At 31.6% G+C, this 25045-nt stretch overlaps 1 protein-coding gene and 3 pseudogenes across 3 annotated transcripts; 2 read left to right on the top strand and 2 right to left on the bottom strand.

The window, feature by feature from the left end:
• The first annotated feature begins 658 nt into the window (after positions 1-658).
• Positions 659-3331, top strand: LOC147925121 (tropinone reductase homolog At2g30670 pseudogene; annotated as a pseudogene).
• A 904-nt stretch (positions 3332-4235) lies between these two features.
• LOC104749822 (zinc finger BED domain-containing protein RICESLEEPER 2-like) lies at positions 4236-8228 on the top strand. Its single transcript, XM_087489898.1, has 5 exons — positions 4236-5212; positions 5521-5581; positions 5678-7314; positions 7406-7797; positions 7901-8228. The coding sequence occupies exons 3-4, from the start codon at positions 6445-6447 to the stop codon at positions 7775-7777; spliced, it is 1242 nt and encodes a 413-aa protein (XP_087346024.1). The 5' UTR covers positions 4236-5212; positions 5521-5581; positions 5678-6444; the 3' UTR covers positions 7778-7797; positions 7901-8228.
• A 5232-nt stretch (positions 8229-13460) lies between these two features.
• LOC104753380 (cysteine-rich receptor-like protein kinase 7) lies at positions 13461-21135 on the bottom strand (annotated as a pseudogene). The gene is made up of 10 exons (XR_015585006.1): positions 21088-21135; positions 20958-20999; positions 20712-20848; positions 15657-15703; positions 15184-15321; positions 14969-15087; positions 14664-14874; positions 14319-14556; positions 13925-14075; positions 13461-13854 (listed from the first exon to the last, which is right to left on the bottom strand). The product of XR_015585006.1 is annotated as a cysteine-rich receptor-like protein kinase 7 (transcript).
• LOC104753381 (3-hydroxyisobutyryl-CoA hydrolase 1-like) lies at positions 20378-24991 on the bottom strand (annotated as a pseudogene). Its single transcript, XR_015585263.1, has 14 exons — positions 24635-24991; positions 24465-24536; positions 24245-24325; positions 24082-24149; positions 23934-23997; positions 23774-23853; positions 23592-23675; positions 23404-23487; positions 22414-22499; positions 21763-21892; positions 21425-21485; positions 21088-21189; positions 20958-20999; positions 20378-20848 (listed from the first exon to the last, which is right to left on the bottom strand). The product of XR_015585263.1 is annotated as a 3-hydroxyisobutyryl-CoA hydrolase 1-like (transcript).
• Positions 24992-25045: the final 54 nt, after the last annotated feature.

A 25045-nucleotide genomic window follows, 5' to 3' on the forward strand; every position in this document is an offset into this window, starting at 1 on the left:
TTTAAAATATAGATATATCAATAAGTCGAATATTATTCACCTAATTTAAATTTTAATTGATTATGAGTTAAAAAAAGAAAAGTCGAATATTCACCTAACTTTTTTAAAAGTACGTGCAAAAATTCTAAATATATATACGTTATACCTTTTATTTAAATAATTATCAAACGTGATGCCTATCTTACACGGAACCTTACTCTTTTTAGTAATCTTGTTCAACTTTCATTAGAGTCTTTTTATTTTTACTTTTAGTAATCTTGTTCAACTTTCATTAGAGTATTTTTATTACGTCATAACATAACAAACATCTAACACTCAAATCATACACAGAGCAATTCGACATTCACATAAAAATAATATAACACAGACAAGAAATTCATTTATTTTGAAACATTTACACGAGTATAAATCAGAATACTATTTTTTTTGTTTAAATAATTTACTTAATTTATCTTTACCAAATTTAAATTTATTTCCTTTTGATATAATTTCTTTTTATTTTGCGTCATTGACATTTTTCTTTAATTGCCGCATCATGTACGTATCCGCTCTCCGAAAGGTCACCAGCTAGTATTCTATTATTTTATATGTCTCTATATAACATGTGTTATATACTTATATCTCTAGTCATTGATACTCATAGGCACAAACAAAAAAAATGGATAAAATATGGAGTCTTCAAGGTATCACTGCTCTTGTAACTGGTGGAGGCATCGGAATTGGGTTGGTCTATCTAATCTCTAGCTATATCATATTTGTGACCCATTGTTCTGGATTTTATTAAGACGTTGTTATATATATATACTAAATAGTAGTTCACCTGATGCATAGTTTACGTATTATGTATGCATTATTAACTTAAAATTAAAAAAATGAAATTTCTAATCAATTATATATGACATTTACAGATGAAAATAATATTCATAATACTACTATTCAACTATAATTTATAATATATATATATTATATATTGTTATATAGAAGGGTCATGAAAAAAGGAAAGTTAAAGTACATATTACTAAATATTTTTGATTACAATATATTGTTGAAATTATTTAAACAGTATATAGTAATAAGACCATTACTTATAGCAAAGTCAACTATATATGGTGTTTTCGTTAAATAGTTAAGATAAATTATATTTTTTTCTTTTTTGGAAAATAAAAAACTTTAATTATTTTAATAGATAATTTTATATTGTCATATATATTAATTTTATTGTCATCATCTAAAAGTAATAGTTAACAAAAAAATATTTTTATATATGATAAGTCAATTTTAAAATAATTTATTAAAACGATATCACAAAACAAATATCTTATAATATAAGTTTAAGCAGTTTTATAAAAAAACCATTGAAAAGAAAACTGTGTGAAATTTAATATATATTTTTTATTTTCTATATATTGTCTCTATTTCTAATCATTTAATATAAATAGTATAATTTTGTCTGTTCGTTATAGTAATAGGACAATTATTTACAGCAAAATTAATTCAATTTTGTCTGTTCGTTAAATAATTAAGATAAATTAGTTTATTTATAATTTGTTTTTTTTGGAAACAAAAAAACTGATAAGTATTCTAAGAAAAAAAAGGTGTAAGACCTTACTTTGATAGATAAATTATGTTGTCTTATATATTAATTTTATTTTCATATATAAAAGTAATAGTTTACAACAAATAATTTTATAATATGATAAGTCAATTTTAAAATAATTTATTGATATGATATCACAAAACAAAAAATTTATACTCTAAGCTAAGTCTAACTAATTTTTTTATAAAATTCATGAAAATAAAAGTGTGTCAAATTTAATATAAATATGTTTTTCTTCTATAAATTGTCTCTATTTCTAATTATTTTAAAATAAATAGTATAATTAAAAATAAATTAATTTTGCAACTATTGTTTTCTGTTATTTCATGGGGGAGATAAAACAATTATGTTATGATACCATTTTTTTAGTACATATGTTTTAAAGACAGTCAAACTGTAACTTATAGAATACTATTAAATACAAATTTGAGTTGTGTCTTTAATACTTTATATATGATTATTGAATATAATGTGATATATGTATATATATATATATATATTAGAAAATCTTCTATATTTTTTAAATAGTCTATCATAAATTTATTTGGTTTCAGTTACATTAAAGAGACCTATTGTAAACATTTAATATATATATATATATATATATATATATATATATATCTGTAGATATTATAATCTCAATACTTTCATCATAGATATATGTCGATCGTTAAAAGTGGTATAAATTAACAAGTAGATTAACCTATACAAAAGCAAGACTACTTTTATATCGCATTGGTATTGTTTGACTTACCAATCATATATCATATCTATTTTCCTGTAACCTTTGCTACATCTATCATTATGCCAAAAAAAAGCTTACACCATTTCCAATGGTTATCTATATTTTTTTTTGGTTTGAATTTTTATTTTACATTTAGGATATAATTTTGAAGAGATATGATTTAGTATTTAGAGTATTAGATTAAAAGTATGATGCTATTTTAGTACTTTTAAAATTTTAGAAATGATGTGATAAATTTAAAATGAAAACTTATTTTTATGCAATTTGTGAAAATTGTCCTTTTTTAACATGCACATTTCATAATTATAAACTTAAAAATGTATATATTAAAATTCTTTCCAAGGCATATATAAATAATATCATGTTCATATATAATTTAATAAAAAATTATTTTACATATAAAATATTTGATTTTAATAATATATATACTTTGGGAATGATGTAGGCATTCTATCGTAGAGGAGCTAGCTGGTCTTGGAGCTAGAATCTATGTATGCGATATATCTGAAACAATCCTCAATCAAAGTTTAAGTGAATGGAAAAAGAAAGGGTTTCAAGTTAGCGGTTCAATCTGTGATGTATCCTCTCATTCTGTAAGGGAAACACTTATGCAAACCGTCTCAAAGATGTTTGATGGCAAGCTGAACATTCTTGTGAGTTAATCTTACCTTAAAGAAACTAAGCATATTCTCGTATAGGAAATATACTTACTAAGTACATATAGATAATAGATTTATCTTTGTTCAACATAGGTTAACAACGTTGGCATGGTTCGTACAAAGCCAACAATTGAATATGTGTCACACGATTTCTCCATCCATATGTCAACAAACTTGGAATCTGCTTATCATCTTAGCCAACTTTCACATCCTCTCCTTAAAGCTTCTAAATTTGGAAGCATCATCTTTATTTCCTCAGTTGCAGGGGTTGTATCAATGGAGTGTGGATCCATCTATAGTTTAACGAAAGGTACATACACTGACTATTAATCAATAGAGAGAATTTATATTATACTAGATGCACTAGTATTGATATCTGCTTACGTAAAGTTTAGTTTTAATTGTTCGAATAAAATTTTTGTTTTTTTTTTGTTATCGAATAAAAATTTGTGTAAAATAAAAGATAATTGTAAAAAATAAAAATTGAATAATTAATATTTTAAAAAGTAAGAAGATAAAAATAAAACAAAAAATAAATTCTAACTATAAAAATATTTTAAAATACGTATATGAACATAAGAATTGTTTAAGACACTAAAAATTGTTTAGGTTTAGGGTTTAGGTTTATTTTTTAGGGTTAAGTGTTTAAATGAAGAGTTAGAACTTAGAAGTTTGAATTTTAACTATTCTGTAAATTTTAGAAATTTACCCAACTCTTATATTAAATCTAGTTATTACATAAAATCTCTTTGTTATATAAGTCGTTTTCGTAATTATTAATAACGTTGCGGCCATATTGCCCAAGTCCAATTTTCATTTCAATATCATCCACAAACGAAAAAAACTGGCACAAGTTGGACAAGCAACAGTTTGTTGAATGTTGTTTAGTGAATTTCATTATTTGTTACATTAATTCTGATATTTATCTTTAGATGTAAATCCTGAAATTTAAATAATTTTCTGCAGCTCAGTATAGAATTGATGGTTTAAATTTAACTTTTAGGATTATAAAACTAGGAATTAAGACTTTAAGGTTTAAATTTGGACTGTTTAGATAATATTAATAGCGATATTGCCCAATTCTCATTTTCTATATCATCTAGAAAGAAAAGAACTACTGAAATAATAAAAAAATAATGGATATGAAAGTTTCGAATATAGTTTTGCGTTTACTTTGACCTTGACTAGTCAACGATTTTGGTTATAAAAAGCATCCTCTGTTTAACTCTAATCTACAACAGAACAAAATAACGCAACTATGTCTTCGTGCGCCACATTCATCTTCCTTGTCCTTATATCCATTCTCACTTGCTTCAGAGCTTCAGCGCAAAACCTTTCTCTGTTATACTATTATTGTCCAAACACGACAACGTATTCAAGGAACAGCACTTACGACACCAACCTCAAAACAGTTTTGACTTCCTTCTCTTCCAGCAGCGCTTTATACTCCACCGGGTTTCAAAACGCCACAGCGGGTCAAGCTCCCGACAGGGTCACAGGACTTTTCCTTTGCCGCGGAGATGTCTCGTCAGAAGTTTCCCGTAACTGCATCGCCTTCGCAGTCAACGAATCCTTAACTCGGTGTCCGAATCAAAGAGAGGCCGTGCTCTATTACGATGAGTGTATGCTGAGATACTCTCACCGGAATATACTTTCGAGCCTTAGAACCGATGGTGGATATACCTTGCCTAACCTCAATAATATTCCACGTGACCAACAAGACAGGTTCAGAGAGTTGGTTTTGTCCACCCTGAACCAAGCAGCAATCAAAGCCGTGGATGTATAGCTGTCAATTGGGCTCTCGGCCCATGGTCGAGACCAGTCCAAACTATTACGGGCGGGCTATGGACATGCCCAATAATTAAATAGTTCCGTTGGTCCAAAGACCAAATTTGATCCATGATCAAATGGGCAAAACCATATGGACATTGGGCATGCCCAATTCTCTAAAAATCTAGGATTATGTAATTTGGGGAAAAATTAGATTTTACAATCGATCATCAAAGTCTTCTTCCTTCTTCTTCTACAATCGTATTTACAGATCAAATTCTTATAATTCCACATCAGATGAGAGGATTCAACCATCGTTCATCATAGATACTCTCTTCTTCTTCTCTCGTGTTTGTCTTGCAAACGCAGAAGAAGTGAAAGCAAAACACATACAAACGCAGTCACCTTCTCTGTCGCCTCTTCCTCTGTCAATCTTCATAGGTACGAACTTGATTTGAGCTTATGAATCTAGTGGTTTTCTTAGTAAATGGGTTTATGCATAGAGAGACAATAGCTTTGTGAAAGATCTTGAATATGATACTTGTTTGAGTTATTAGTTATATCTGCTTTTGCTGATAGTAGCTTGGCTTATGAATTCAAGATCTCCTTTAGAATCTAATCAATCTCTCTCTGTTTTTTAAGAGTTCATCATCGAGTCTCTCGTCAGGATCTTGTTAGCCGCCAAGATCTTCTAATACCTTCTGTATTCTACTATATTCTAATCTGATTTTATGGTATGGTTGTTGTAGGTTATAGCCGCCAATGAGAAATTTCCAGATCATGTGATTAATGCTACTACAAACTACAATGGTGAGCCTCTTACTTCTCTGTAGTTCTTTGATATTCTTCTCGAGACTCTTGTGTTAGCGTCATTGTGTAATCTATAACATGAACTTGTTTTCGCAGGTCAGGATAATGGATTTGGATACTCAAAACTTGATTGATCAATACAACTTGGCTGATGAAGAACGCTTTGCTGATGAAGACAACTTTGCTGATGAAGATATGCCGCCAGCAACTCTTGGTGAGATTGAGACCGTACCTCAGGAAGCTGCTTCTTCTAGGACTGAACAAGGTACAAGTAGTTCAAACCATTCTAGTAGACGTCATGCTAAATGTTGGAAGAACTTTACACTAGGAAAGAAATATGTTGATGGACCTAAGGCTGGTAAACATGATGTTACATGCAAACATTGTAAGAGAAACTATTGTTTGAATTTGAGTCGAAATGGTACTAACACCATGAATCGCCATATGCGATCTTGTTCAAAGACTCCTGGGAGTACACCTAGCATTAATAAGAAGCTGGATATGATGGTATTTAGAGAAAAAATTGCAATGGCTTTAATTCAGCATAATCTTCTATATTCGTTTGTTGAATATGAAAAGATTAGGGAGGCTTTTACTTATGCTAATCATTCTATAGAGTTTTGGAGTAGAAATACCGTAGCATCAGATTGTTTCAAGATTTTTGAGATGGAGAAAAGTAAGCTTAAGACAGTTTTAAGTAGAGTTCCAGGTAGAATTTGTTTGACAACTGATCTTTGGAGAGCTTTAACCATTGAAGGTTATATTTGCTTAACAGCTCACTATGTTGATGTGGATTGGGTTTTGAAAACAAAGATCATATCCTTTAGTGCTTTCCCCCTCCACATACGGGTGTAGCTATAGCAATGAAGATAAGTGAGTTGTTGAAAGATTGGGGAATAGAGAAGAAAGTTTTTACTATAACAGTAGATAACGCTTCTGCAAATGATAGCATGCAAGGTATTTTGAAGAGAAAGCTACAAAAAGATTTGGTTTGCAATGGGGAATTTTTTCATGTGAGGTGTTCAGCGCACATACTAAATTTGATTGTGCAAGATGGTTTGGATGTGATTAGTGGAGCTTTGGATAAGATTAGGGATAGTGTCAAGTATGTGAGGGGATCTCAGACTAGAGAAAATTTGTTTCAAAACTGTATGGAAACAATTGGAATTCAAGCCGAAGCAGATCTGATTTCAGATGTTGCAACTCGTTGGAACTCCACTCATTTGATGCTCTCTAGAGATGCCTTATGCAACCTTGCAGAGGTTGATAAGAGTTATAAGAGTTTGCCATCAGATTTGGAATGGGAGAGAGCAGAATTGATATGTGAACTTTTGCAACCGTTTGCTGAGCTTACAAAGATGATTTATGGTTCATCATATCCGACAGCTAACTTGTATTTCATGCAAGTGTGGGCTATTAAATGTTGGCTGAGAGATCATGAGGATTCTAGTGATCCAATTATTTGTGATATGGTTGAGAATATAAATGAGAAATATGAGAAATATTGGAAAGAATTCAGTGACATACTTGCAATTGCAGCAGTTTTTGATCCAAGATTGAAGTTTGCATTTCTAGAATTTTGTTACAATATCTTGGATCCGTCTACCACCAAGTCAAAGTTAGCTCATGTGCGTAAAAAAATGGATCAACTCTTTGGAGCTTATATGAAAGACACAAGCAATGTTGCATCCACTTCACAAGTTTCAAGAAGGAACGTTCCATTTGGATATGATGTAAGTCTATCTTTTGTCTCTCATTGTTGATTTTTTGGTTTGAATGTAAAATTGTGACTTACTTTGAGCTTGTTTTTGATTCTTATGTCAGGGATTTTATACTTACTTTTCACAAAAGAATGGAGGTAATGGAAAATCTCCTCTAGATACTTATCTAGAGGAGTCAGGGTTAGATATGGTTCAGTTTAAAAATTTGAATCTGCTCTCATATTGGAAAGACAATTCAGGTCGTTTTAAGGAGTTAGCCTTAATGGCTTGTGATGTTCTTAGTATACCTCTTACAACTGTGGCTTCTGAATCCGCCTTTAGCATAGGGAGTCGAGTACTTCACAAATATAGGAGTTGCTTATTACCCTCCAATGTGCAAGCTCTCATTTGTGCAAGGAATTGGGTTCGGGGTTTTGAAGAACTTGGTGATGAGTTTGAGTTTGTTGAGGAAGAAGGGACTATTGTGGCAGTGTAATGCTGAATATCACTCTCCAGGTACTTGTTTCTATCCTCATTCATTCTCTAAAGTTGTTCATCGAATTGTGTTCTTGTTGTTGAAATCATTGTGAATTGTTGTTATGTTTGTGGTTGAATGTAGAAAGAGGCAGCTCAGAGATGTGGTTTAAGAAACGGTTTCTTGTCATCAAAGGATAACTGCTTTTAGAAGTCTCGAGACATGTGCCTGGGAGAGAAACCAAAGTCACGAGTTGTGACATGCTGATAGAGTTTATGATGAGATGATTTCAATCAGATGATTCAATTTGCATGGTTAAGAATGTTTGGGTTGGATGATTTTAGTCTCCTTTGTAGCTTCATACGATCATTTATTGGATGATTTTAGTCTCCTTTGTAGCTTCATACGATCATTAGAGTTAAACAATAAAAAAGGAAAGCTCAGAGTTTATAGTAAAAACAACAAAAATAAAGCTCAGAGTTTATAGTAAAAACAACAAAAATAAAAAACATTGTCCAATGGGCATGTCCAAATGGATATGGGCATATTTTGGACCATTGTCCAAATGGACCACTGTCCATTATAGTCCGTCCAAATATAGCCCATATATAGAAACGTCCATATGGACACACCCATTGGACACTGGACAGCCCAATTGACAGTTCTACGTGGATGGTTCCCGAAACTTCGATGCGAGAAAAGCCAATTTTACTGCATTGCAGACTTTGTACGGACTTGTTCAGTGCACTCCTGATTTGACGAGACAAGACTGTCTGCGTTGTCTGCAAACGTCCATCAATCAGTTACCTACGGAAAGAATTGGAGCAAGACTTCTTTTACCAAGCTGTGGTTCAAGATACGAGCTTTACCCGTTTTACAACGAATCCGCCGTTAATTAGAACACAAACCACCACCTCATGTGACTACACAAAGCATCGATGAAAAACTATTTAGATATCATATGCGGTTAACCTCCACCGCTCATTTTATTTCAATGTAGCAAATAATGTTATGCTTCTATATAAGCTTTAGGAGAAAACCCACGTTTTCACTTTTGTAATTTTATGTTTGTATAAATTGAATAGTAAACAATAAATAAATGCTGATTGAGGTTTTCTTAAGAAAAGTGTTTTTGGGCATTTTCGTTTGTATATTTAAATGGTGCATTCATATGCAGTATCTAAATATGTATGACACCTGAACGGTGTTTATTTCTGTTTTCTCGTTCTTTTTTTCTTTTTTGCCTCTAACTATTGCATTTAAATGCAATTTTGTTTGTTTGTGAATTTGTATTTGCATCTGGAAAATGTTTACCTATTCTCATTGCTCTATTATAATGTACATTTTGGTTCTTATCTACCCGATGTTGTTAAGTCTCATGACAATGTCTCAAAGCGGTCTTATTACCAAGGAGAGTTCAAGGAAGAAAGGGGTGGTCAGTTCACAGACGATTTCAGTGCCACACTTTGAAAACACCGAACTAATCTAAGATTACTGGAAATGAAGTAAATGTTTAGAGTCGTGTAGTATAAAGTGAAATTTTTTGGTTAAGTGTTTGGTGGAATAAGTGATTTTAGTTTCCCATTTACTGAAATTCTATCTTAGCATTTATCAAATACTAGTTTTATTATATATATTTTGATAACAAAATTATTCATTAACAAGATCGTGACACGTGTTAATTATATCATTCAGATGTTGACACATGTCAATTAATTATTAAAATTTAAAAAAATAAAAAAATATATAAACTTTGATGACAAAATTACTCATTAACAAGATCATGACACGTATCAACTATATCATTGAGATGTTGATAAAATAAAACCTAATTTTATTTAAAATTTAATTATAAGATATATATATATATATACCATAAAATTCAAAATTATAAAAAATTTTACTTACTTTAATTTTTAGTTGCTATATTACAAGAAAAATATTACTTTTAATATAAGATAAAAAATGATTGTAAAAATTATATAATTAGTTACTGTTTCTTAAAAAACGTAAATACTCACTTTTACAAAAAGAAAAAGATTTTTGAAGTAAAAAAAAAGATCATCTCATATTTTTTTACCAATCAAATAATTTATTCAAAAGACTGCTATTGTAATGTATATGATAGAAATATATAAGATTAACATATGCGTTTTTATAACTATAAAAATGTTAAAGTGAAGAGACATATAACAAGTTATTTAATGTGTTCATAAAGACAATTTGTTGGTAGTAGTTAAGACTAAAGAGTAGATTTTAACAGTAAAATATATTTGTGTGTACACATAAACTTTAAGTGTTAATATAGACAGTAGATTTGTAAACGGATATACATTAGTGTATTATAGCAAAAAAAAAAACAACTATGTTCTATAACTAAAAGCTTATCTCTTTACTTTTATACATTATTTTTATTTACGAAAATAATTAAATATATATTCTTTGTTAAATTAAATTAAATTTTAATATTTTTGAACTCATCTACAACTATTTTCTTTAGTTAAAAGTGTATCTGATTTTTTTTCAACCAAACAATAAAGTAAAAGGAATTTCCTCGGTTAGTTTCCTAAATCAGAGGAAAGGGGTTTACAAAAGAAACTTCAGAGATAAGAGAATGCGAAGTATGGGCAAGACAATCCGCCTTCATATTTGTCGCATGATGGATCCAAGAGATGGAGAGTAGTGAAAAAACTCCAGTGAATTAAACTCATCGAGCAAGTTGAAGAAGGATGACCAATATTCAGGGGAATGCACCATAGTGAGTAACTCATAACGTATCTGCTCCATGGCCCACAACAATGTTTCTAACTCTGAATGCAGGAGGGAGGAGATCCGTCTTAGACACTCTGCCCCCAACAACAAGGTTCACTCCTCACCTGTGTAACACCACCAGCCCAATCATGAATGCTCATTGGTTGCTTTCCAAGAACCATCAATTTGACGGAGATGGAGCCGATATGACCACTGTAAAAGATATCGCCTCTTCCCAGGCTAACATATCGCCAAAGCCTGAGCTATTATATCATTCGTCTCGATCTCTCAACCTTAGTTTTTTTTTTATGGCTTTCCAGATTGTCCATAAAAATCATGGTAATTGAAGAAGTTGATCAGGATCACCATGTTGAGAGGCATCCCTCCAGAAAACAAAATCCAAATTTGAGTACACTGACTCATATGGAAAACCCTCTGATGAGACCGGAGTTAGAGATAAATCTTAAGCTTCCTAAGAGTGAGGTCATTCAAAGAAAAATGTGATTAATAGTCTCAACCGCAGAGTCGCACCTTTTAAACAAGATATTTACATTGGACACCTCGGTGTATCTATTTACTTTTATATATAGTTTTTACTCACTAAAAATATTTACTTTATATTTTTTGTTAAATTTTATTTGATTTTAAAAATTCTAAACCCGCACATCGGGCGAGTCCTAATCTAGTATTATATAATAATCAAATTACAAACTCATTTTTAATAGTAGTTCAGAAAACCGTACTACAACATTGTGCTATCAATATAGAATTTTTTGTAGTATCATTTTTAAGAATAACCAACTTGAGAAATTTGATGGGGGAGGGTTAGTTTACAATTGGAGTGTAAACGGCTTGTATTCACCCCCTCCTCTTTAACTCAATCATAATCTTGTATCTAATATTTATTTTAAAATATAATTCAAAATTAAATTAAAGAAAAAACAAATTAAGGAAATAAATTATGTATATTTTAATTAAGGAAAGTTAAATATTGGTTTGATCTAGATTTTACAATTAAACAAAGTTATATATCTGTTTGAGTTTATAAATGAGAGTTTGGTTTAAATTTTACAACTATAACGAAATTATATGTCGGTTTGGGTTTACAAATTAGGCGATTAGGGTTTAGATTTTACAATTAAAACAAAATTAAATGTTGGTTTGGGTTTACAAATGAGGTGGTTAGGATTTATATTTTACAATTACAAAAAAAAATATGTCGTTTTGATTTACAAATGAGGTGGTTAGGTTTAGATTTTACAATTAGAACAAAATTATATGTCGGTGTAGATTTACAAATGAGGTGGTTAGGATTTAGATTTTACAATTAGAATAAAATTATATATTGGTTTGGATTTTTTTCCTTTTAAAATGATGCATACACATTTTGTTTTCATATTTTATAAGGGGATGAATGCACAGGTTCATCCCTAAAAGCAAATCCAAGTGATGTGATAGGATGAATAATAGATATCTAGGTAACAACCCGCACTAATGTGCAGAATAAATCAATTTAAATAAAATTATTATGAGTAAATTATAATTATTGAATTAATATCTGTTTGTGTCAAACATAATATCTAATTTAAAGTATTTTTTTAATTCAAATTTTTGTTTATTGCGTGTTAAAATACGTCTCACCCGTGAAATCTTTGAACGTGAAAAAGTTTTAATGTAGTCGATAAAATATTATTATTTATGGCAACATGTCTTTTGTGCAATTTATTGAAACATGATAAGTGATTAAATAGAAAAGAAAAAAAATATATTTTTAAAATTTTGGAAATTTTAAGAAGTGTAATATGCATTTACATAAAATGTAAAGATATGAGTACTATTAAGTTCAAATTTGTATTTTAATTTGCTGACTTTTTTGTTACAGTCATTTCTATTTTTAGTGTTTGGGAAAAAATTTTGATATATTATTTGATGAATAACTATTTTTACTAATATATTTAGATGTTACATTTTAAAAGTTTTTAAAACTACACCTAACAAAATATAGTACACGTGAAAAAAGAAAAATTTAACAATATTTGTTATTATTATTTTTTAGTTAAACATATAATGACATGTATTGTAAATAATATTATCAAATAGGGGTAAATTGATAAAAAGTGTTTTGAGCTCTCGAGCGACATTTCAGTATTTTTTTCAAAATGCTTCCCTATTAATATATAGGATATGTAAAGATAAGGAAGATGAGGAAGATAAGAGGTGTAAAAAAAAACTAAAAATTGGATGGTCAATGGACGCGCATTTAACGTGAACGTCACTTGTCATTAGAGGTGGATATATTGTTGGGACTGAGTTTGTGTGGACTAGTCGGAAAACAACATGAAGAATTGTCGATGACTACATGATTGTATTACTCAAAGAGGTGTATTTACCTTCCTAAACTATAACAATTACTAGGGGTTGTAGGCTTGTAGCGCAGGATATATTTGGTAGGTATTTTTTTAATTTATATGTTATTTAATGTTGGTCGTTTTTTTGTTCTTGTTTTCATATTGTGGTTTCTCGTTTTTTTTTTGGGGGTTTTTTAAAAAAGTTCGGTAAAATTGTTGATTATGATTGATAGAGATGACTACATGATTATGTACTCAATCAGTTGTATTTACCTTCCTAAACTATAACAATTATTACGATAAATGTACATACTGAATATTAAGGCAACTAAATTACTCAAATACATGATCACCAAAAATATTAAGGCAATTATTATTAGTTTCGAATGATTGTAGCAAAAACCAAAAAGATTGACTTATCTCATTTCATAAATCTTTTGTGAGTTCTAAAAAAAAGCACAATGGCATAATTAAAGCCAAAAAGCTATAAACAAAATCCTGCGCAAATCACCTACTACAATACCAATATTAAATCAAACCAAATTATAGATGGGGTAAAAAGACCAAACACAAAACCAGTAAACAGGATTGCCAACCTCTCGAAGTATTCAAAGATAATTTTAAATTTGAGTTTAAAAATACATAGCAATTAATAAAGAGTGAGTTTTAAGATCACATTCAACGAGGATACAGTCTAGTGATCGATGCATCGTTAATAGACACTGGAACAGATTTACTCGTGGTAGATTTATCTGATTCAAGCGGGCCTTCGGGTCTAGTATGATTGGAAAACCCTGGTGGCCTAGGCACTGGTAAATTAATAGTATTACTAGTGAACATCACTAATATGGTTGACATGGATGGACGGTCCACAGGAACTTCTTGAACGCACAAAAGCCCTACATGGATGCATCGAACCACTTCACTCTTCGGGCACTTATCTATGATAATTGGATCCACAAGGTCTAACGCTGTTCCATAATTCCAAAGCCTCCAAGCCTACAATTGAAGTCAATTAATCAATCAGTTGCCACCATAGCAATTAATACTTGATTGCCTTTAAACTTACATATGTGACCAAGTCGTCTGGATCATCTGTCCCATGGAAGCCGTTATTCTTCCTACCACTTATAATCTCAAGTACTAACACTCCGAAGCTGTAGACATCAGACTTCATTGAGAACTGCCCGCGCATCGCATATTCGGGAGCCATGTAACCACTGGAATCCACAACAAAAATTCATTACGTTGGCAAAATGTTTCTAGAGAGTTCCTTCTTGATGGCTATTCATTTCTATCTCATTTGTTCAACAAAATTCATCATTTGGTGGGGTATATGGAGGTTATAGGCCAAAACCCATAATTTCTTCAAATTCTAAACAATAGCACGTAATATTAGGTTTCTTCCACCCTATGACCTCTAGGTTTTTTCTTCTAGCTAAAAGTTTGAGAGGAAGACTTACTAGGTACCAACTATTATTTTTGTATTTTCCTCGGTTTGTTCCAATTCGAAGATCCTAGCCATTCCAAAATCTGCAATTTTTGAATTCATATCCGCATCCAAGAGAACATTGCTAGCTTTTAAATCACGATGTATGATTGTGAGTCGTGAATCCTGATGAAGATACAGAATCCCTCGAGCAATTCCTCCAATGATATTGTATCGTCTAGTCCAGTCCAGCTGACCTTTCTTTGTAGGGTCTGTGCACATCCATGAATTATAGTTAGATCCTAAGATTTGCAACCCTCTCCAAATCTTGAAGGGAGGCTAAAGATTCACTGAAACAAAAAAAATAAATGCAACTCACCAAAGAGGACATAATTAAGGCTTTTGTTTGGAACATACTCGTAGACCAATATCCTTTCTTCTCGTTCTATAGAAAATCCGAGAAGCCTAACCAGATTTCTGTGCTGAAGCTTTGCAACAAGAACGACCTTGTTCTAAAACTCTGTGTCACCTTGTTCTGATGATTTTGATAGTCTCTTCACTGCAACTTCAGTCCCATTTGAAAGTATACCCTGTCACGTGTCCCATCATCTTGTTTTCAAATCGTGTTTACACAAAATTTCAATAAGATGTAGTGAACCTCACAAGCAGTTAAAGAAGTAATACCTTGTAGACCTCACCGAATCCACCCCGACCAATCTTATTATCCTCTGAATAATAATTTGTTGCAGCTTGAATTGTTTTGTGATCAAGTTGCAACGATTCTATGGTTGTTATATCATGCCCTGTTACAAAATAAAAGTTTTGGTAGTCAGGAAAAAAGAGGCTGAACAATGAGATTAGTAAACTCAATAAAGATTGTTAATCACTTGAATCTTTACCATTAAATGAAGGTGTTGTCTCATAAGTCCTCTTTGCCCTTTTCGCAAGGAAACAATAACCCGCTATGAAAAGCAGAACAGCCACTATAATAGGCACAACAATGGCTACCACTAACACAGATGAATTCCCATCTTTCCCTGCATTTAAAATCAGTAGTGGCCTTTTTAATAACAATCCAAAATTCTGTCAAAAGAAAGAAACTTTCTATGGTTATTCAAAAAAAAAAAAAAAAAATGAAACTTTCTATTTTGGTATTGCTAATTACAAATGACAGACAAAGAAGAACTCTGAAATTCTGGTCGAAGGACAAAACCTTTTTCTTTTTCCGATCGAAAAACTAATTTTTTTTTTTTTGTCAAAGATCGAGAAACTAATTTTTTATATTGGTACTAAAAAAAATTAAAAAGTTAATTATGGAAAAATTTGGGCTTCGAACATGAAAAAGCATAGGAAGTAGACAGAGAGCTCTGACCATCTCGGGGAGGAGGCGTCGGTGGTGGTGATTGAAGTGTGCTACTGCTAATTAATAAACAAAATAAAAATTAACAACATTGATTTATTTAAAACATTGAATATCAATCATGTGGATTAGTAGTTATGGATACTTATCTTATAATATCTTGCTCATTCTTTACATGAGCAGAAATTTGTCTAAGATAAATTAGCCACATAGGGTTTAGGGTTTAGGGTTTAGGGTTTAGAGTTTAGGGTTTAGGATTTAGGGTTTAGGGTTTAGGGTTTAGAACTTAGAAGTCATGTCCAAGATCAATCATGTTTTTGTACTATTTTTCAGCTAGAAGTAGGTATATTAGAACTTAGAAGTGTCACTAGAAGCATACTACACAATAAACATGGTCATTATTAATCTCAAAGCCTATCCACCAAATTCTGACCACGTGGACAAGCAATCCAGATGAAATTTATTGACAAGTTTGTTGCATGTTCAAACATCACTATAGTTTAGCCACTTAGATGTCTTTTAGCCAAATGTTTTTGTACTATTTTTAAGCTAGAATTAAAGATATTAGAACTTAGAAGTGTCACTAGAAGCATACTACACAACAAACATGGTCATTATTAATCTCTAAGCCTATCCACCAAACTCTGACCACGTGGACAAGCAATCCAGATGAAATTTATTGACAAGTTTGTTGCATGTTCAAACATCACCATAGTTTAGGGTTTAGACTTTAGATGGTATATAGATTCAATGTCTATGTTTTGAGTTCAAGTTGTATTGTCTAAGGTTCAAGGTGTAGGATTTAGGGGTTAAGGTTAAAAGTTTAGGTTTAGGTATGTGGATGATGTGTCTATATTTTTAATTAATGGTTTAGGATTTAGGGTTCAAGGTGTATGGTTTAGGGTTTAGGATTTAAGATTTAGGGTATAAGGTTTACGTTTTTGGGCTTATATGGATTTAGTGTCTATGTGGTGTTAGGATTTAATATTTAGGGTATAAGGTTAACTTTTTTTTGTTTGTCAACAACTAAAGTTACTAAACTTAAAATTTAGTATGTTTATCACCAACTAAAGTTACTAAACTTAAAATTTAGTAATGAAAATGAAAAATAAATGTTAAAGAAAAAAAATATTAGAAAAGAAAGAGAAAAGTTAGAGAGAGAGATGAAAAGGAAAAAAAAAGTAGAAAGAGAAAGTTACTAACCTTCTTGTTAAATTTGGATAGCATTCAGCTTCGAGCTTTCAACTATACTTTGGAAATCTAAACCCTAAACCCTAAACCCTAAACCTTAAACCCTAAACCCTAAACATGATTGATCTATGTAGCTAATTTATCTTGGACAAATTTCTGCTCATGTAAAGAATGAGCAAGATATTATAAGATAAGTATCCATAACTACTAATCCACATGATTGATATTCAATGTTCTAAATAAATCAATGTTGTTAATTTTTATTTTGTTTATTAACCACTTATGAGTGTATATGTTTCTGGACCAACACAAAATATGAAGCAAGGAGCTCATGGTGTCTATGGATTTAATTGTGTGGATGTTGTATGATGATTCTTTGGTCTGTCTACATTGGTATCCACAAAAAAATATCCACATGATCACATCCATAGCCACCATTCAACTGATATTCTTCAGCTTAATGTCTAGATATGCTTTGTAAATCCATGGAGACCTATCCAAAATTTTTCTATCCACTAAACTTTGTTTTTTTTTTTTAAAGTGAATAGTTTTGGTTTTAGGTTCAAGGGTTTATGTTCTAGGATTTAAAATTTAGAATTAAAGGGTTTTGTACTTATTTGGTGTATGTTGTGTTATGGATAATATGCTATGGATAAAGATCTAACCAAATTTATGTATGTATATTTTGTATGAATAAACACAAGTAACTATCTATTAACAATACTGCAATTGATTATCCACTTATAATTGAACAAATGTTCAACGACTGATGGATACTGTATAATCTAAAAATTCATAAAAAATATACCAATATGTATCTTAAAATGTAGAAAATATATAATCATAACATATTTTATATAAATAAATAGAAAATTTGTTTTATGATAACAAATAAATATATTTTACTTTGTTAAAGTGTTAACAACAAAAAAGAAGAGAAAAAGAGAGAAAAGAAAGAGAGAAAGAGAAGTAAGTTGTTAGTAAGGGCAAAAATGTAAAAGGAAAGTGGACACATAAGCAAAAAACTTGAGAAAGTATATCATGAGTGGACAGTGGGTTTTTGTGACAATACTTTAGGAGAAAGTGGGTGTGGGTGTCATTTGCCCTTTAATTTTTTGGTTTTTTTGGGCTTTCTTTGGATGTCATTAATTTTTGTTTAGTCTACTTTTTTTTTGTCAATATTTTGGAAAAAAACTGAGAAGTCTATATATGCAATAGGAGACCGGAGAATACAAACATTTTACGTCAACTCGTCTACTTTTGTTTGAGAATGGAATAAGCAAGATAAAAACTGTATCGCAAAATGCTGAAAGCCTGAAAAGTATAAGGCAAAACAAAGTCATGAAGATTTTAAAGGAGTGATGTGATAGGATGAATAATAGTAAATGTAAAGATAAGGAAGATAAAAGGTGTAGAAAAACAAAAATTTGGATGGTCGATGGACGCGCATTAAACGCGAACGTCATTTGTCATTAGAGGTGGATATATTGTTGGGACTGAGTTTGTGTGGACTAGTCTGAAAACAACATGAAGAACTGTCGATGATAATATTGATAGAGATGACTACATGATTGTACACTCAAAGAGGTGTATTTACCTTCCTAAACTATAACAATTACTAGGGGTTGTAGCGCAGAGTTTTCTTATCTATGTATATATTTTGGTAGGTGTTTTTTTAATTTATATGTTATTTAATTTTGGTCGTTTTTTGTTCTTGTTTTCATATTGTGGTTTCTCGTTTTTTTTTTGGGGGGGGGGGGGGGGGGGGGGGGGGGGGGGTTTAAAAAGTTCGGTAAAATTGTTGCATTATAATCTGAGAGAAGTTTTTGAAATGGTTATTGTAAACTTTTGTACGTAAACATAGACCCTATAGAAACCATTTTCGGTGCATGCTATCCTTGGGTTTACCCGAGATAGTCAATCAACTCTATTTCTTTACACACTTTAGGTTTTTAGTTTTATTGTTCTGTGATTTATTTTTCCTCTCCAAAAACCCAAAATTTTCTTTTGTTGATGTTGGTAGATTTTAAGTTCGGTACTTTGCTTTGTGTTATGAGTGATCGATGACTGATTGAAGTGTGTTTGTTTCTATGAGTATGTGACTTTTTTTTTTTGGTTGAGGTCCATTTCGACAAGCATATTTTGATTGTTTGAATGATACTGATCACGTTTGGGTTTTTTTTTTGAGATTACTGGTGTTTTAATATATTTTCCAAACTTAATTAGAATAATTGGAAAAATAGTTAGACCATCTCAGCAACGGCAGAAAATTGCTTTTAAAAAAAGAAATATATTATTTTAATTATATTTATTTTTTTAATTTTTTATTAATATCAACCATTAATTTTTTGACTGTCAGTATTGGGTGAGGAACGTTTCTTCCGAAATCAATTTGAGTATTGGTTCTTTTTATTTTTTTTGTCTCTCCTCTCTATATTAATTTTTTATTATAACTTTTTTGATGAGTACTCTCCAGTGGAAGTGTCCTTAGGGTTCTGTTGTGAGATAAAATTGTGAAAGAGAAAAAGAAATGAGATGGTGTGTGTGCTTGAGAGAAAAATAGGGAAAAAATTATTTTTATTTTTATTTTTTGTTCTTTTGTCATCACGTCCTATCATATCTATTTATTTAAATATTTTGGTAATATGACTTTTACAAAAAAAAAAATCATATATATGAAAATTTATATTTTTTCTTCACAATTTGATAGGTACTATGTTTGATGATTTTATTTGATAATATTCAATATTTTTTACAAATTTTGTATCCGATTAAATGTATAGATATCTGTACACATTACTAAACTGTACACGTCTGTTGATTTTTGTGGACTCTTGGCTTGGTGGTAATCACGCCAATATCTTCACTTTGCCATACCGATGTCAGATCCGGTGTCGATTAGCCTCCAAACTTCCCCCACCACAAAGCTTTTATTTCTTTATGTCTTTCTTATTTCTCTCTTCTCCGCCACGTCTCCACCGCCATCTCCGATTGAATGCAACGACACACCCGGCAGATACAACAATAATGATGGTGATGTCAGGTCCGATCTTCTTCATGAAACACCTCGTTTTCTCTCTGGTTGGGACAACTCACGTATATGTCCTAGCGTCAAAGATGATGGAGCGAGACACGTACAAGGACAAAGACTGCGTTACGCTAATCAAAGTAATGGCGCTGTCGGTGAGCTCCGGTGTCAATAACCAAGACGGTAACTTCCATGCAGCGACGATGTGGTGGTGATATTTGGTTCTCGATGGCATAGGTTAGGGTTCTCTAGATTTCCCTTTGATTTTGTTAAGCGGCTTGTTGAAGAAGGAGAGATATTACGCCTCTATATATTCACAAAGGCACGCACACCAAAACCCTTTAGTCATTCGTGGAGGGTACCTTTGGACCACTAGTGTCAACCAAATTGGCCCATTAATTTGGGAGAGGGATGTTACAATTTTGATACGATATATAAACAAAGCAAAAAGATAAAAATCCATTCAAATGGAGCACCTAGATGCACAACCAAATATATAAACAAACCAGTCATGTGCACAAACAAACAGCAGTTAACTAGGGAATTTGGAACTACAAGTTCGAGTTCCTACATACATGTAGGAAAATTACAGAAAGGACAATAATTGAAATTTGATGAAACATGAGATATTACCGTCGTATGAAGGAGGAAATAGAGAACGTCCAATCTTATTTGCCGCCACACAAACAAAAACAAAAACAAAAACAAAAACAAAGAAAAACAAAAAGAGTTGGTTGGTCGAAGACTTATAAATATTGGTATTTCGGGTTTAGTCTCTTTGCTCGGTTTTTGTCGTTGGTTTAATGTCTGACATGTTGTCTCATAGATTCCCATCTCCATTTCATCACAGCTTTGCTATGAATTGTGAAACATGGACATTTTTCCTTGGCGGAAACTTAAGATCTTCCCATCCTTCTTCATCCACTCGCTCAAAGTACTGATCTACCATGCTATCCTTCATGTCCTTTAGTTGCCTTGGCTCGCACTATAATTTCAACAATACAACGAAAATTAATTGGAACCCACGAAGTGGTGGGTTAGTAGTAGTACAAGGGGATTAGTTCTTTTGGACTAAATGGAGAGATTTGTCAAACCGTTGGGTTCCTATCTTTGTCTACCAATATGGCTCTGCACCCCTGCATAAGTAATACACGTTTTTTGTAATTATGGTCTACAACAAAGACAGTTTCAGGATGAAGATAAAATTAGAAAAGCTGAAAAAACCTCCTCAAAGTCTCTGCTTATATCTCCCTTCATCAAATTACACACCATTCTATACTCACGAATAAGACACTGCCCCACCCCTTGCAATCTTCCTTCTCTTATCTGAAATTTATACACAAAATTAGCTCTATCTCATCACTGCGTGTTAAACATTCTGGAACTAACCGATCTAAGAGAGATTTTAAGACTTGATAGTGAAGCCTAATGCACGAATGGTAGTTGAGATCCAATCATTTGATTCCTGAGTGGCCTCTCTCTCCTAACCAACACATACAATGGTAAAGTGCATCGTCAAAAGGTAATTAGGAAATTAAACCTGTATACTATACAAACTTACAAGTGCAGATATAATTTCTTCGATAGTTCTTCTAGAGAAGCACTTATCAATAACATCTAACCTGCGTAAAAATAAAATAAAAAATAAACATAAAGATAAGATATACACTACACAAACTAAAAGCTGATACCAATACAAAGTTGAAATTTTGTAAAACATGTAACGTACTAAATGTAAATAACGGAGAAATTAATTAATTTTAGCACATTACCTACAATATATGTTTTTTGCAATGTTGACACGACATAAGATATTCGGCAAACTCAGGTACAAGTAGAAAGAGTAAAACAATTAAAATCATTTACACTTGCATGTGGTAAGCATAACGTGTGGTGCACCTTGGCTGCTGCGGAGGAGTCCTACCTTCGACAAAAGTCCAGAATATGCTGGTTAGAGGAAGGAGACAAGAACTCCAACTTCTTCCACCGAACTGTCTTGACCCGTCAATCAGTAAACCAAATCTTGTTCCTGCTGGACGACAATGGTCAGATTGTAGACTCCAAACACGGTATTCAGCAAATGGCGGTTAGTTTCTTCGAGGTAATGCTTACCACACCTTAACAACATAGTGCTTACCACATAGTGCTTACAACATAGTGCTTACAACATAGTGCTTACCACATAGTGCTTACAAGATAGTGCTTACAACATAGTGCTTACCACACCTTAACAACATACCGTGTTTCTTCGAGGTGACTGTATATAGGGTAGGACATGCATTGACAGAGAGAAACGTCAAAATAGTACTTGGCAAGAAAAGTGCCAATCAGGGATAAATTCAAGATCTTACAGAGAATTCTTATGTCCATTGTGCTAGTTCAACTAAAATTCCACAAGAATTAGTTTTGCAACACTAGCTGTTAATTATACCCCCATTAGTTCCCAACAAAAAAAAAAAAAAAATCTATCTCATTTTCCTCTGTTGTCTATTATGCCTGCGGCCGTGAATAGGAATATATAATAAAGACGTATGCAAAGTAAACTTATACCGTTGAAGGCACAAAATGAGTTGCAAGACCACAAGCAAGCATTTCAGCGCCATCTAACCTAGCTCCTGTGAGGCCAACATACTCTCCTGATCAAAGAAGACAGGTGACTAGGTAAGGATAAGAGGATAAGCTCGAAGTTAAAATTCCTTAACCATAAACGTGCCCTTATATTTTCATATGATCGTCAATTCCTCGTAATAAGCTTTCATAACCATACGGATCTTATCATTAATCAATGTAGAAGTTCTTTAAAGACATCTATTAAAATTCCCATATTTATATTAGGATGTCTTTTTCTCTAAAATTAGGATATGTATACAAATTAAAATAAACTAGTTAACATATTATATGCATAAATAGATGGTAACTGCAATTAAAAAATAATAATTTAAGTAAAAAATACTACAATTATGTATAAAAGAGGTAATTGTGTCACTTTCAAAGCTGAGGCAGAAACACGCGGCATTTTAGGTGTTATATGCTTATGGGGATGCCACTATACTCGTCATGATGCATGCCACTAATATGTGCTACAAGTTGATTTTTTCTTCAATTTTATATTTTAAAAAGAAGTGATAGTATAGTGTCATTTTTTGTTAAATATTTATTTTATTTGGACTATTTTTTGTTGTATATTATTCGATTTTATAATACCATGTTGTCGGATAATATTTGTTTTGTTTGTAAGTTAAAATATAATGATTAATAAAAAAATTGATATGCTATGTTAGATATAAAATCTTGTTTTTTTCAATTTAATTAGTTATTAAATATATTTCGTTTTTAGAATGTATTTAAATTGCAGATATAAGTAGTATTTTTTACTCTTAAAGATTATTGTTATAGTAATTTTTATTTGTAATGTTAATTATTTAATTCTTTAAGATTAATAAGGAGACTATATGATGTCGTTGGCATATCTTCTTTATTAAATTGCGACAGTAATTTTTTTCATCTCATTATAAGGCAAAAACAAATGAGTTTTGTTACCAAAAAATCCAGGGAGCTTTGACAAGAAGTAGGAAGCGCCTAATCTGGGAAAAGCCCTAGAGCTGTCTCGGGCATTGCAAATACCTTTGAGAAACTCAAAAGATATGGGGAAAATATCAGCATATTTTAGCGAGAGGGATCTCTATTTGTCATCCATCTATGCCCATGCTGAAGTAGAGAATACGTACCGTGTTCTCAGTTGCAATACGAAATCGACCATGGACAGAGAGACCAGCTCCGCCTGCCATGACAATACCATTCAAAATTGAAACCTATAATATCAATACGAATTAATGAGCTTATTATATACTTTTTGATAGTCTACTTTAACAAAAAAAATAAAAGGGATAGTGTGCATGTTGACTGAAACCTGAGCTTTTCTATACGTAGCCATAACATAGTTGAGCATGTATTCCTCTGCGAATATATCAGCAGAGATTCTCCAATTTCCTAGTCCACGTAAAATAGAGAAAAGAGTGTGAAAGTAAGAAAAAAGGAAAAAAAGTAAGGTACATATGATAATGATATACCTTGTACGATGTTACGAACAGTAGGTTTAACGTCGCCACCAGCACAAAAAGCTCTTCCTTGACCCTGTTGACAAATTTTATTTAGTGCCTATACGCTAAAAACAAAAACAAAAAACTAATGATTAATTTGTTACTATGATGATATTACCTTTAGGATGACAAGTTTCACACTAGGTCCTCCTCATACGCAAGAAACAGTTGCATTAACCGAGTCATCTAAAGAAAATATTGATTCCATGCATGCCAATATGTAAGTAGTGAACGAAAGGGACACAACGAAACAGCTGAAAAGCAAGGGAAAGATTCAATACCATGTTGAAGGACAGAACATTCAGCTGCTTGGGTCTGTTTAGTGTCAAGATTCTAGCACTCGATTTCTCTTCCACCAAAATCTGTGAACAAATTGATTTAATTTAGAGCGATCGAATAACTAAAACTCCACTCTTATCCCCGGTCCATGGGATTGTGATGTACAAGATTCGGTTCAGACCCTTTGGTTTTACAGTAAATTAAAGGAAGAGAAAAACATACCGGAGAGTGAGAGTCCATCTCGACTGCTATCGTCTTTTTTTTTTTCTCTTGTTTCTTCTCCGTTGTATACTCCTATACATATATATAAGAGAATGTCCATTGGTGATACAGATGAAATGTCTTTAGTAAATCATAAATCATAAAAAAATTAAAACCCATAGAAAACTGACATGTATGTAAAGAATGTCTTGAATGTCTTCCACTATAGTCTATACATTTTTCTCTTCTCTCTCTTCAAGAAAGTCTCAAATTTATGTTTAAAAAAAATACTATAGCGATGGAATCAACGGAGAAATATTTTTTTTTTTTTTGTTCACTACATTGTAAGTAATAGTTTATATTTCAGCACATGAGAAATTAGTATATTTAAATATTTTCTTGTAAACAGATGAATATATAGTTTTCTAATGAGTCGCCCTCGTGACAAATTAATTTTTTTTATATAAATAAGACAAAAAGATCTACTCAGCAAAACTTTAAATAAGACTTTCTCAGTTTAGTTTGACAAAAAAAAAAAAAAAAAAAAAGACTTTCTCAGTTTAAAGTCCTTTTTTCGAGGACCAGTGCAACCGTTTATGGTA

The sequence above is a fragment of the Camelina sativa genome, chromosome 16, assembly GCF_030686135.1.
Source record: "Camelina sativa cultivar CO46 ecotype springtype chromosome 16, ASM3068613v1".
Classification (NCBI taxonomy): domain Eukaryota; kingdom Viridiplantae; phylum Streptophyta; class Magnoliopsida; order Brassicales; family Brassicaceae; genus Camelina; species Camelina sativa.

Excerpts from the sequence above, each read along its gene's own strand:
- LOC104749822 (XM_087489898.1), top strand. The coding sequence starts at position 6,445 with ATGAAGATAAGTGAGTTGTTGAAAGATTGGGGAATAGAGAAGAAAGTT. Across the intron at positions 7,315-7,405 it reads ACGTTCCATTTGGATATGAT|GGATTTTATACTTACTTTTC; the intron begins GTAAGTCTATCT and ends TTCTTATGTCAG.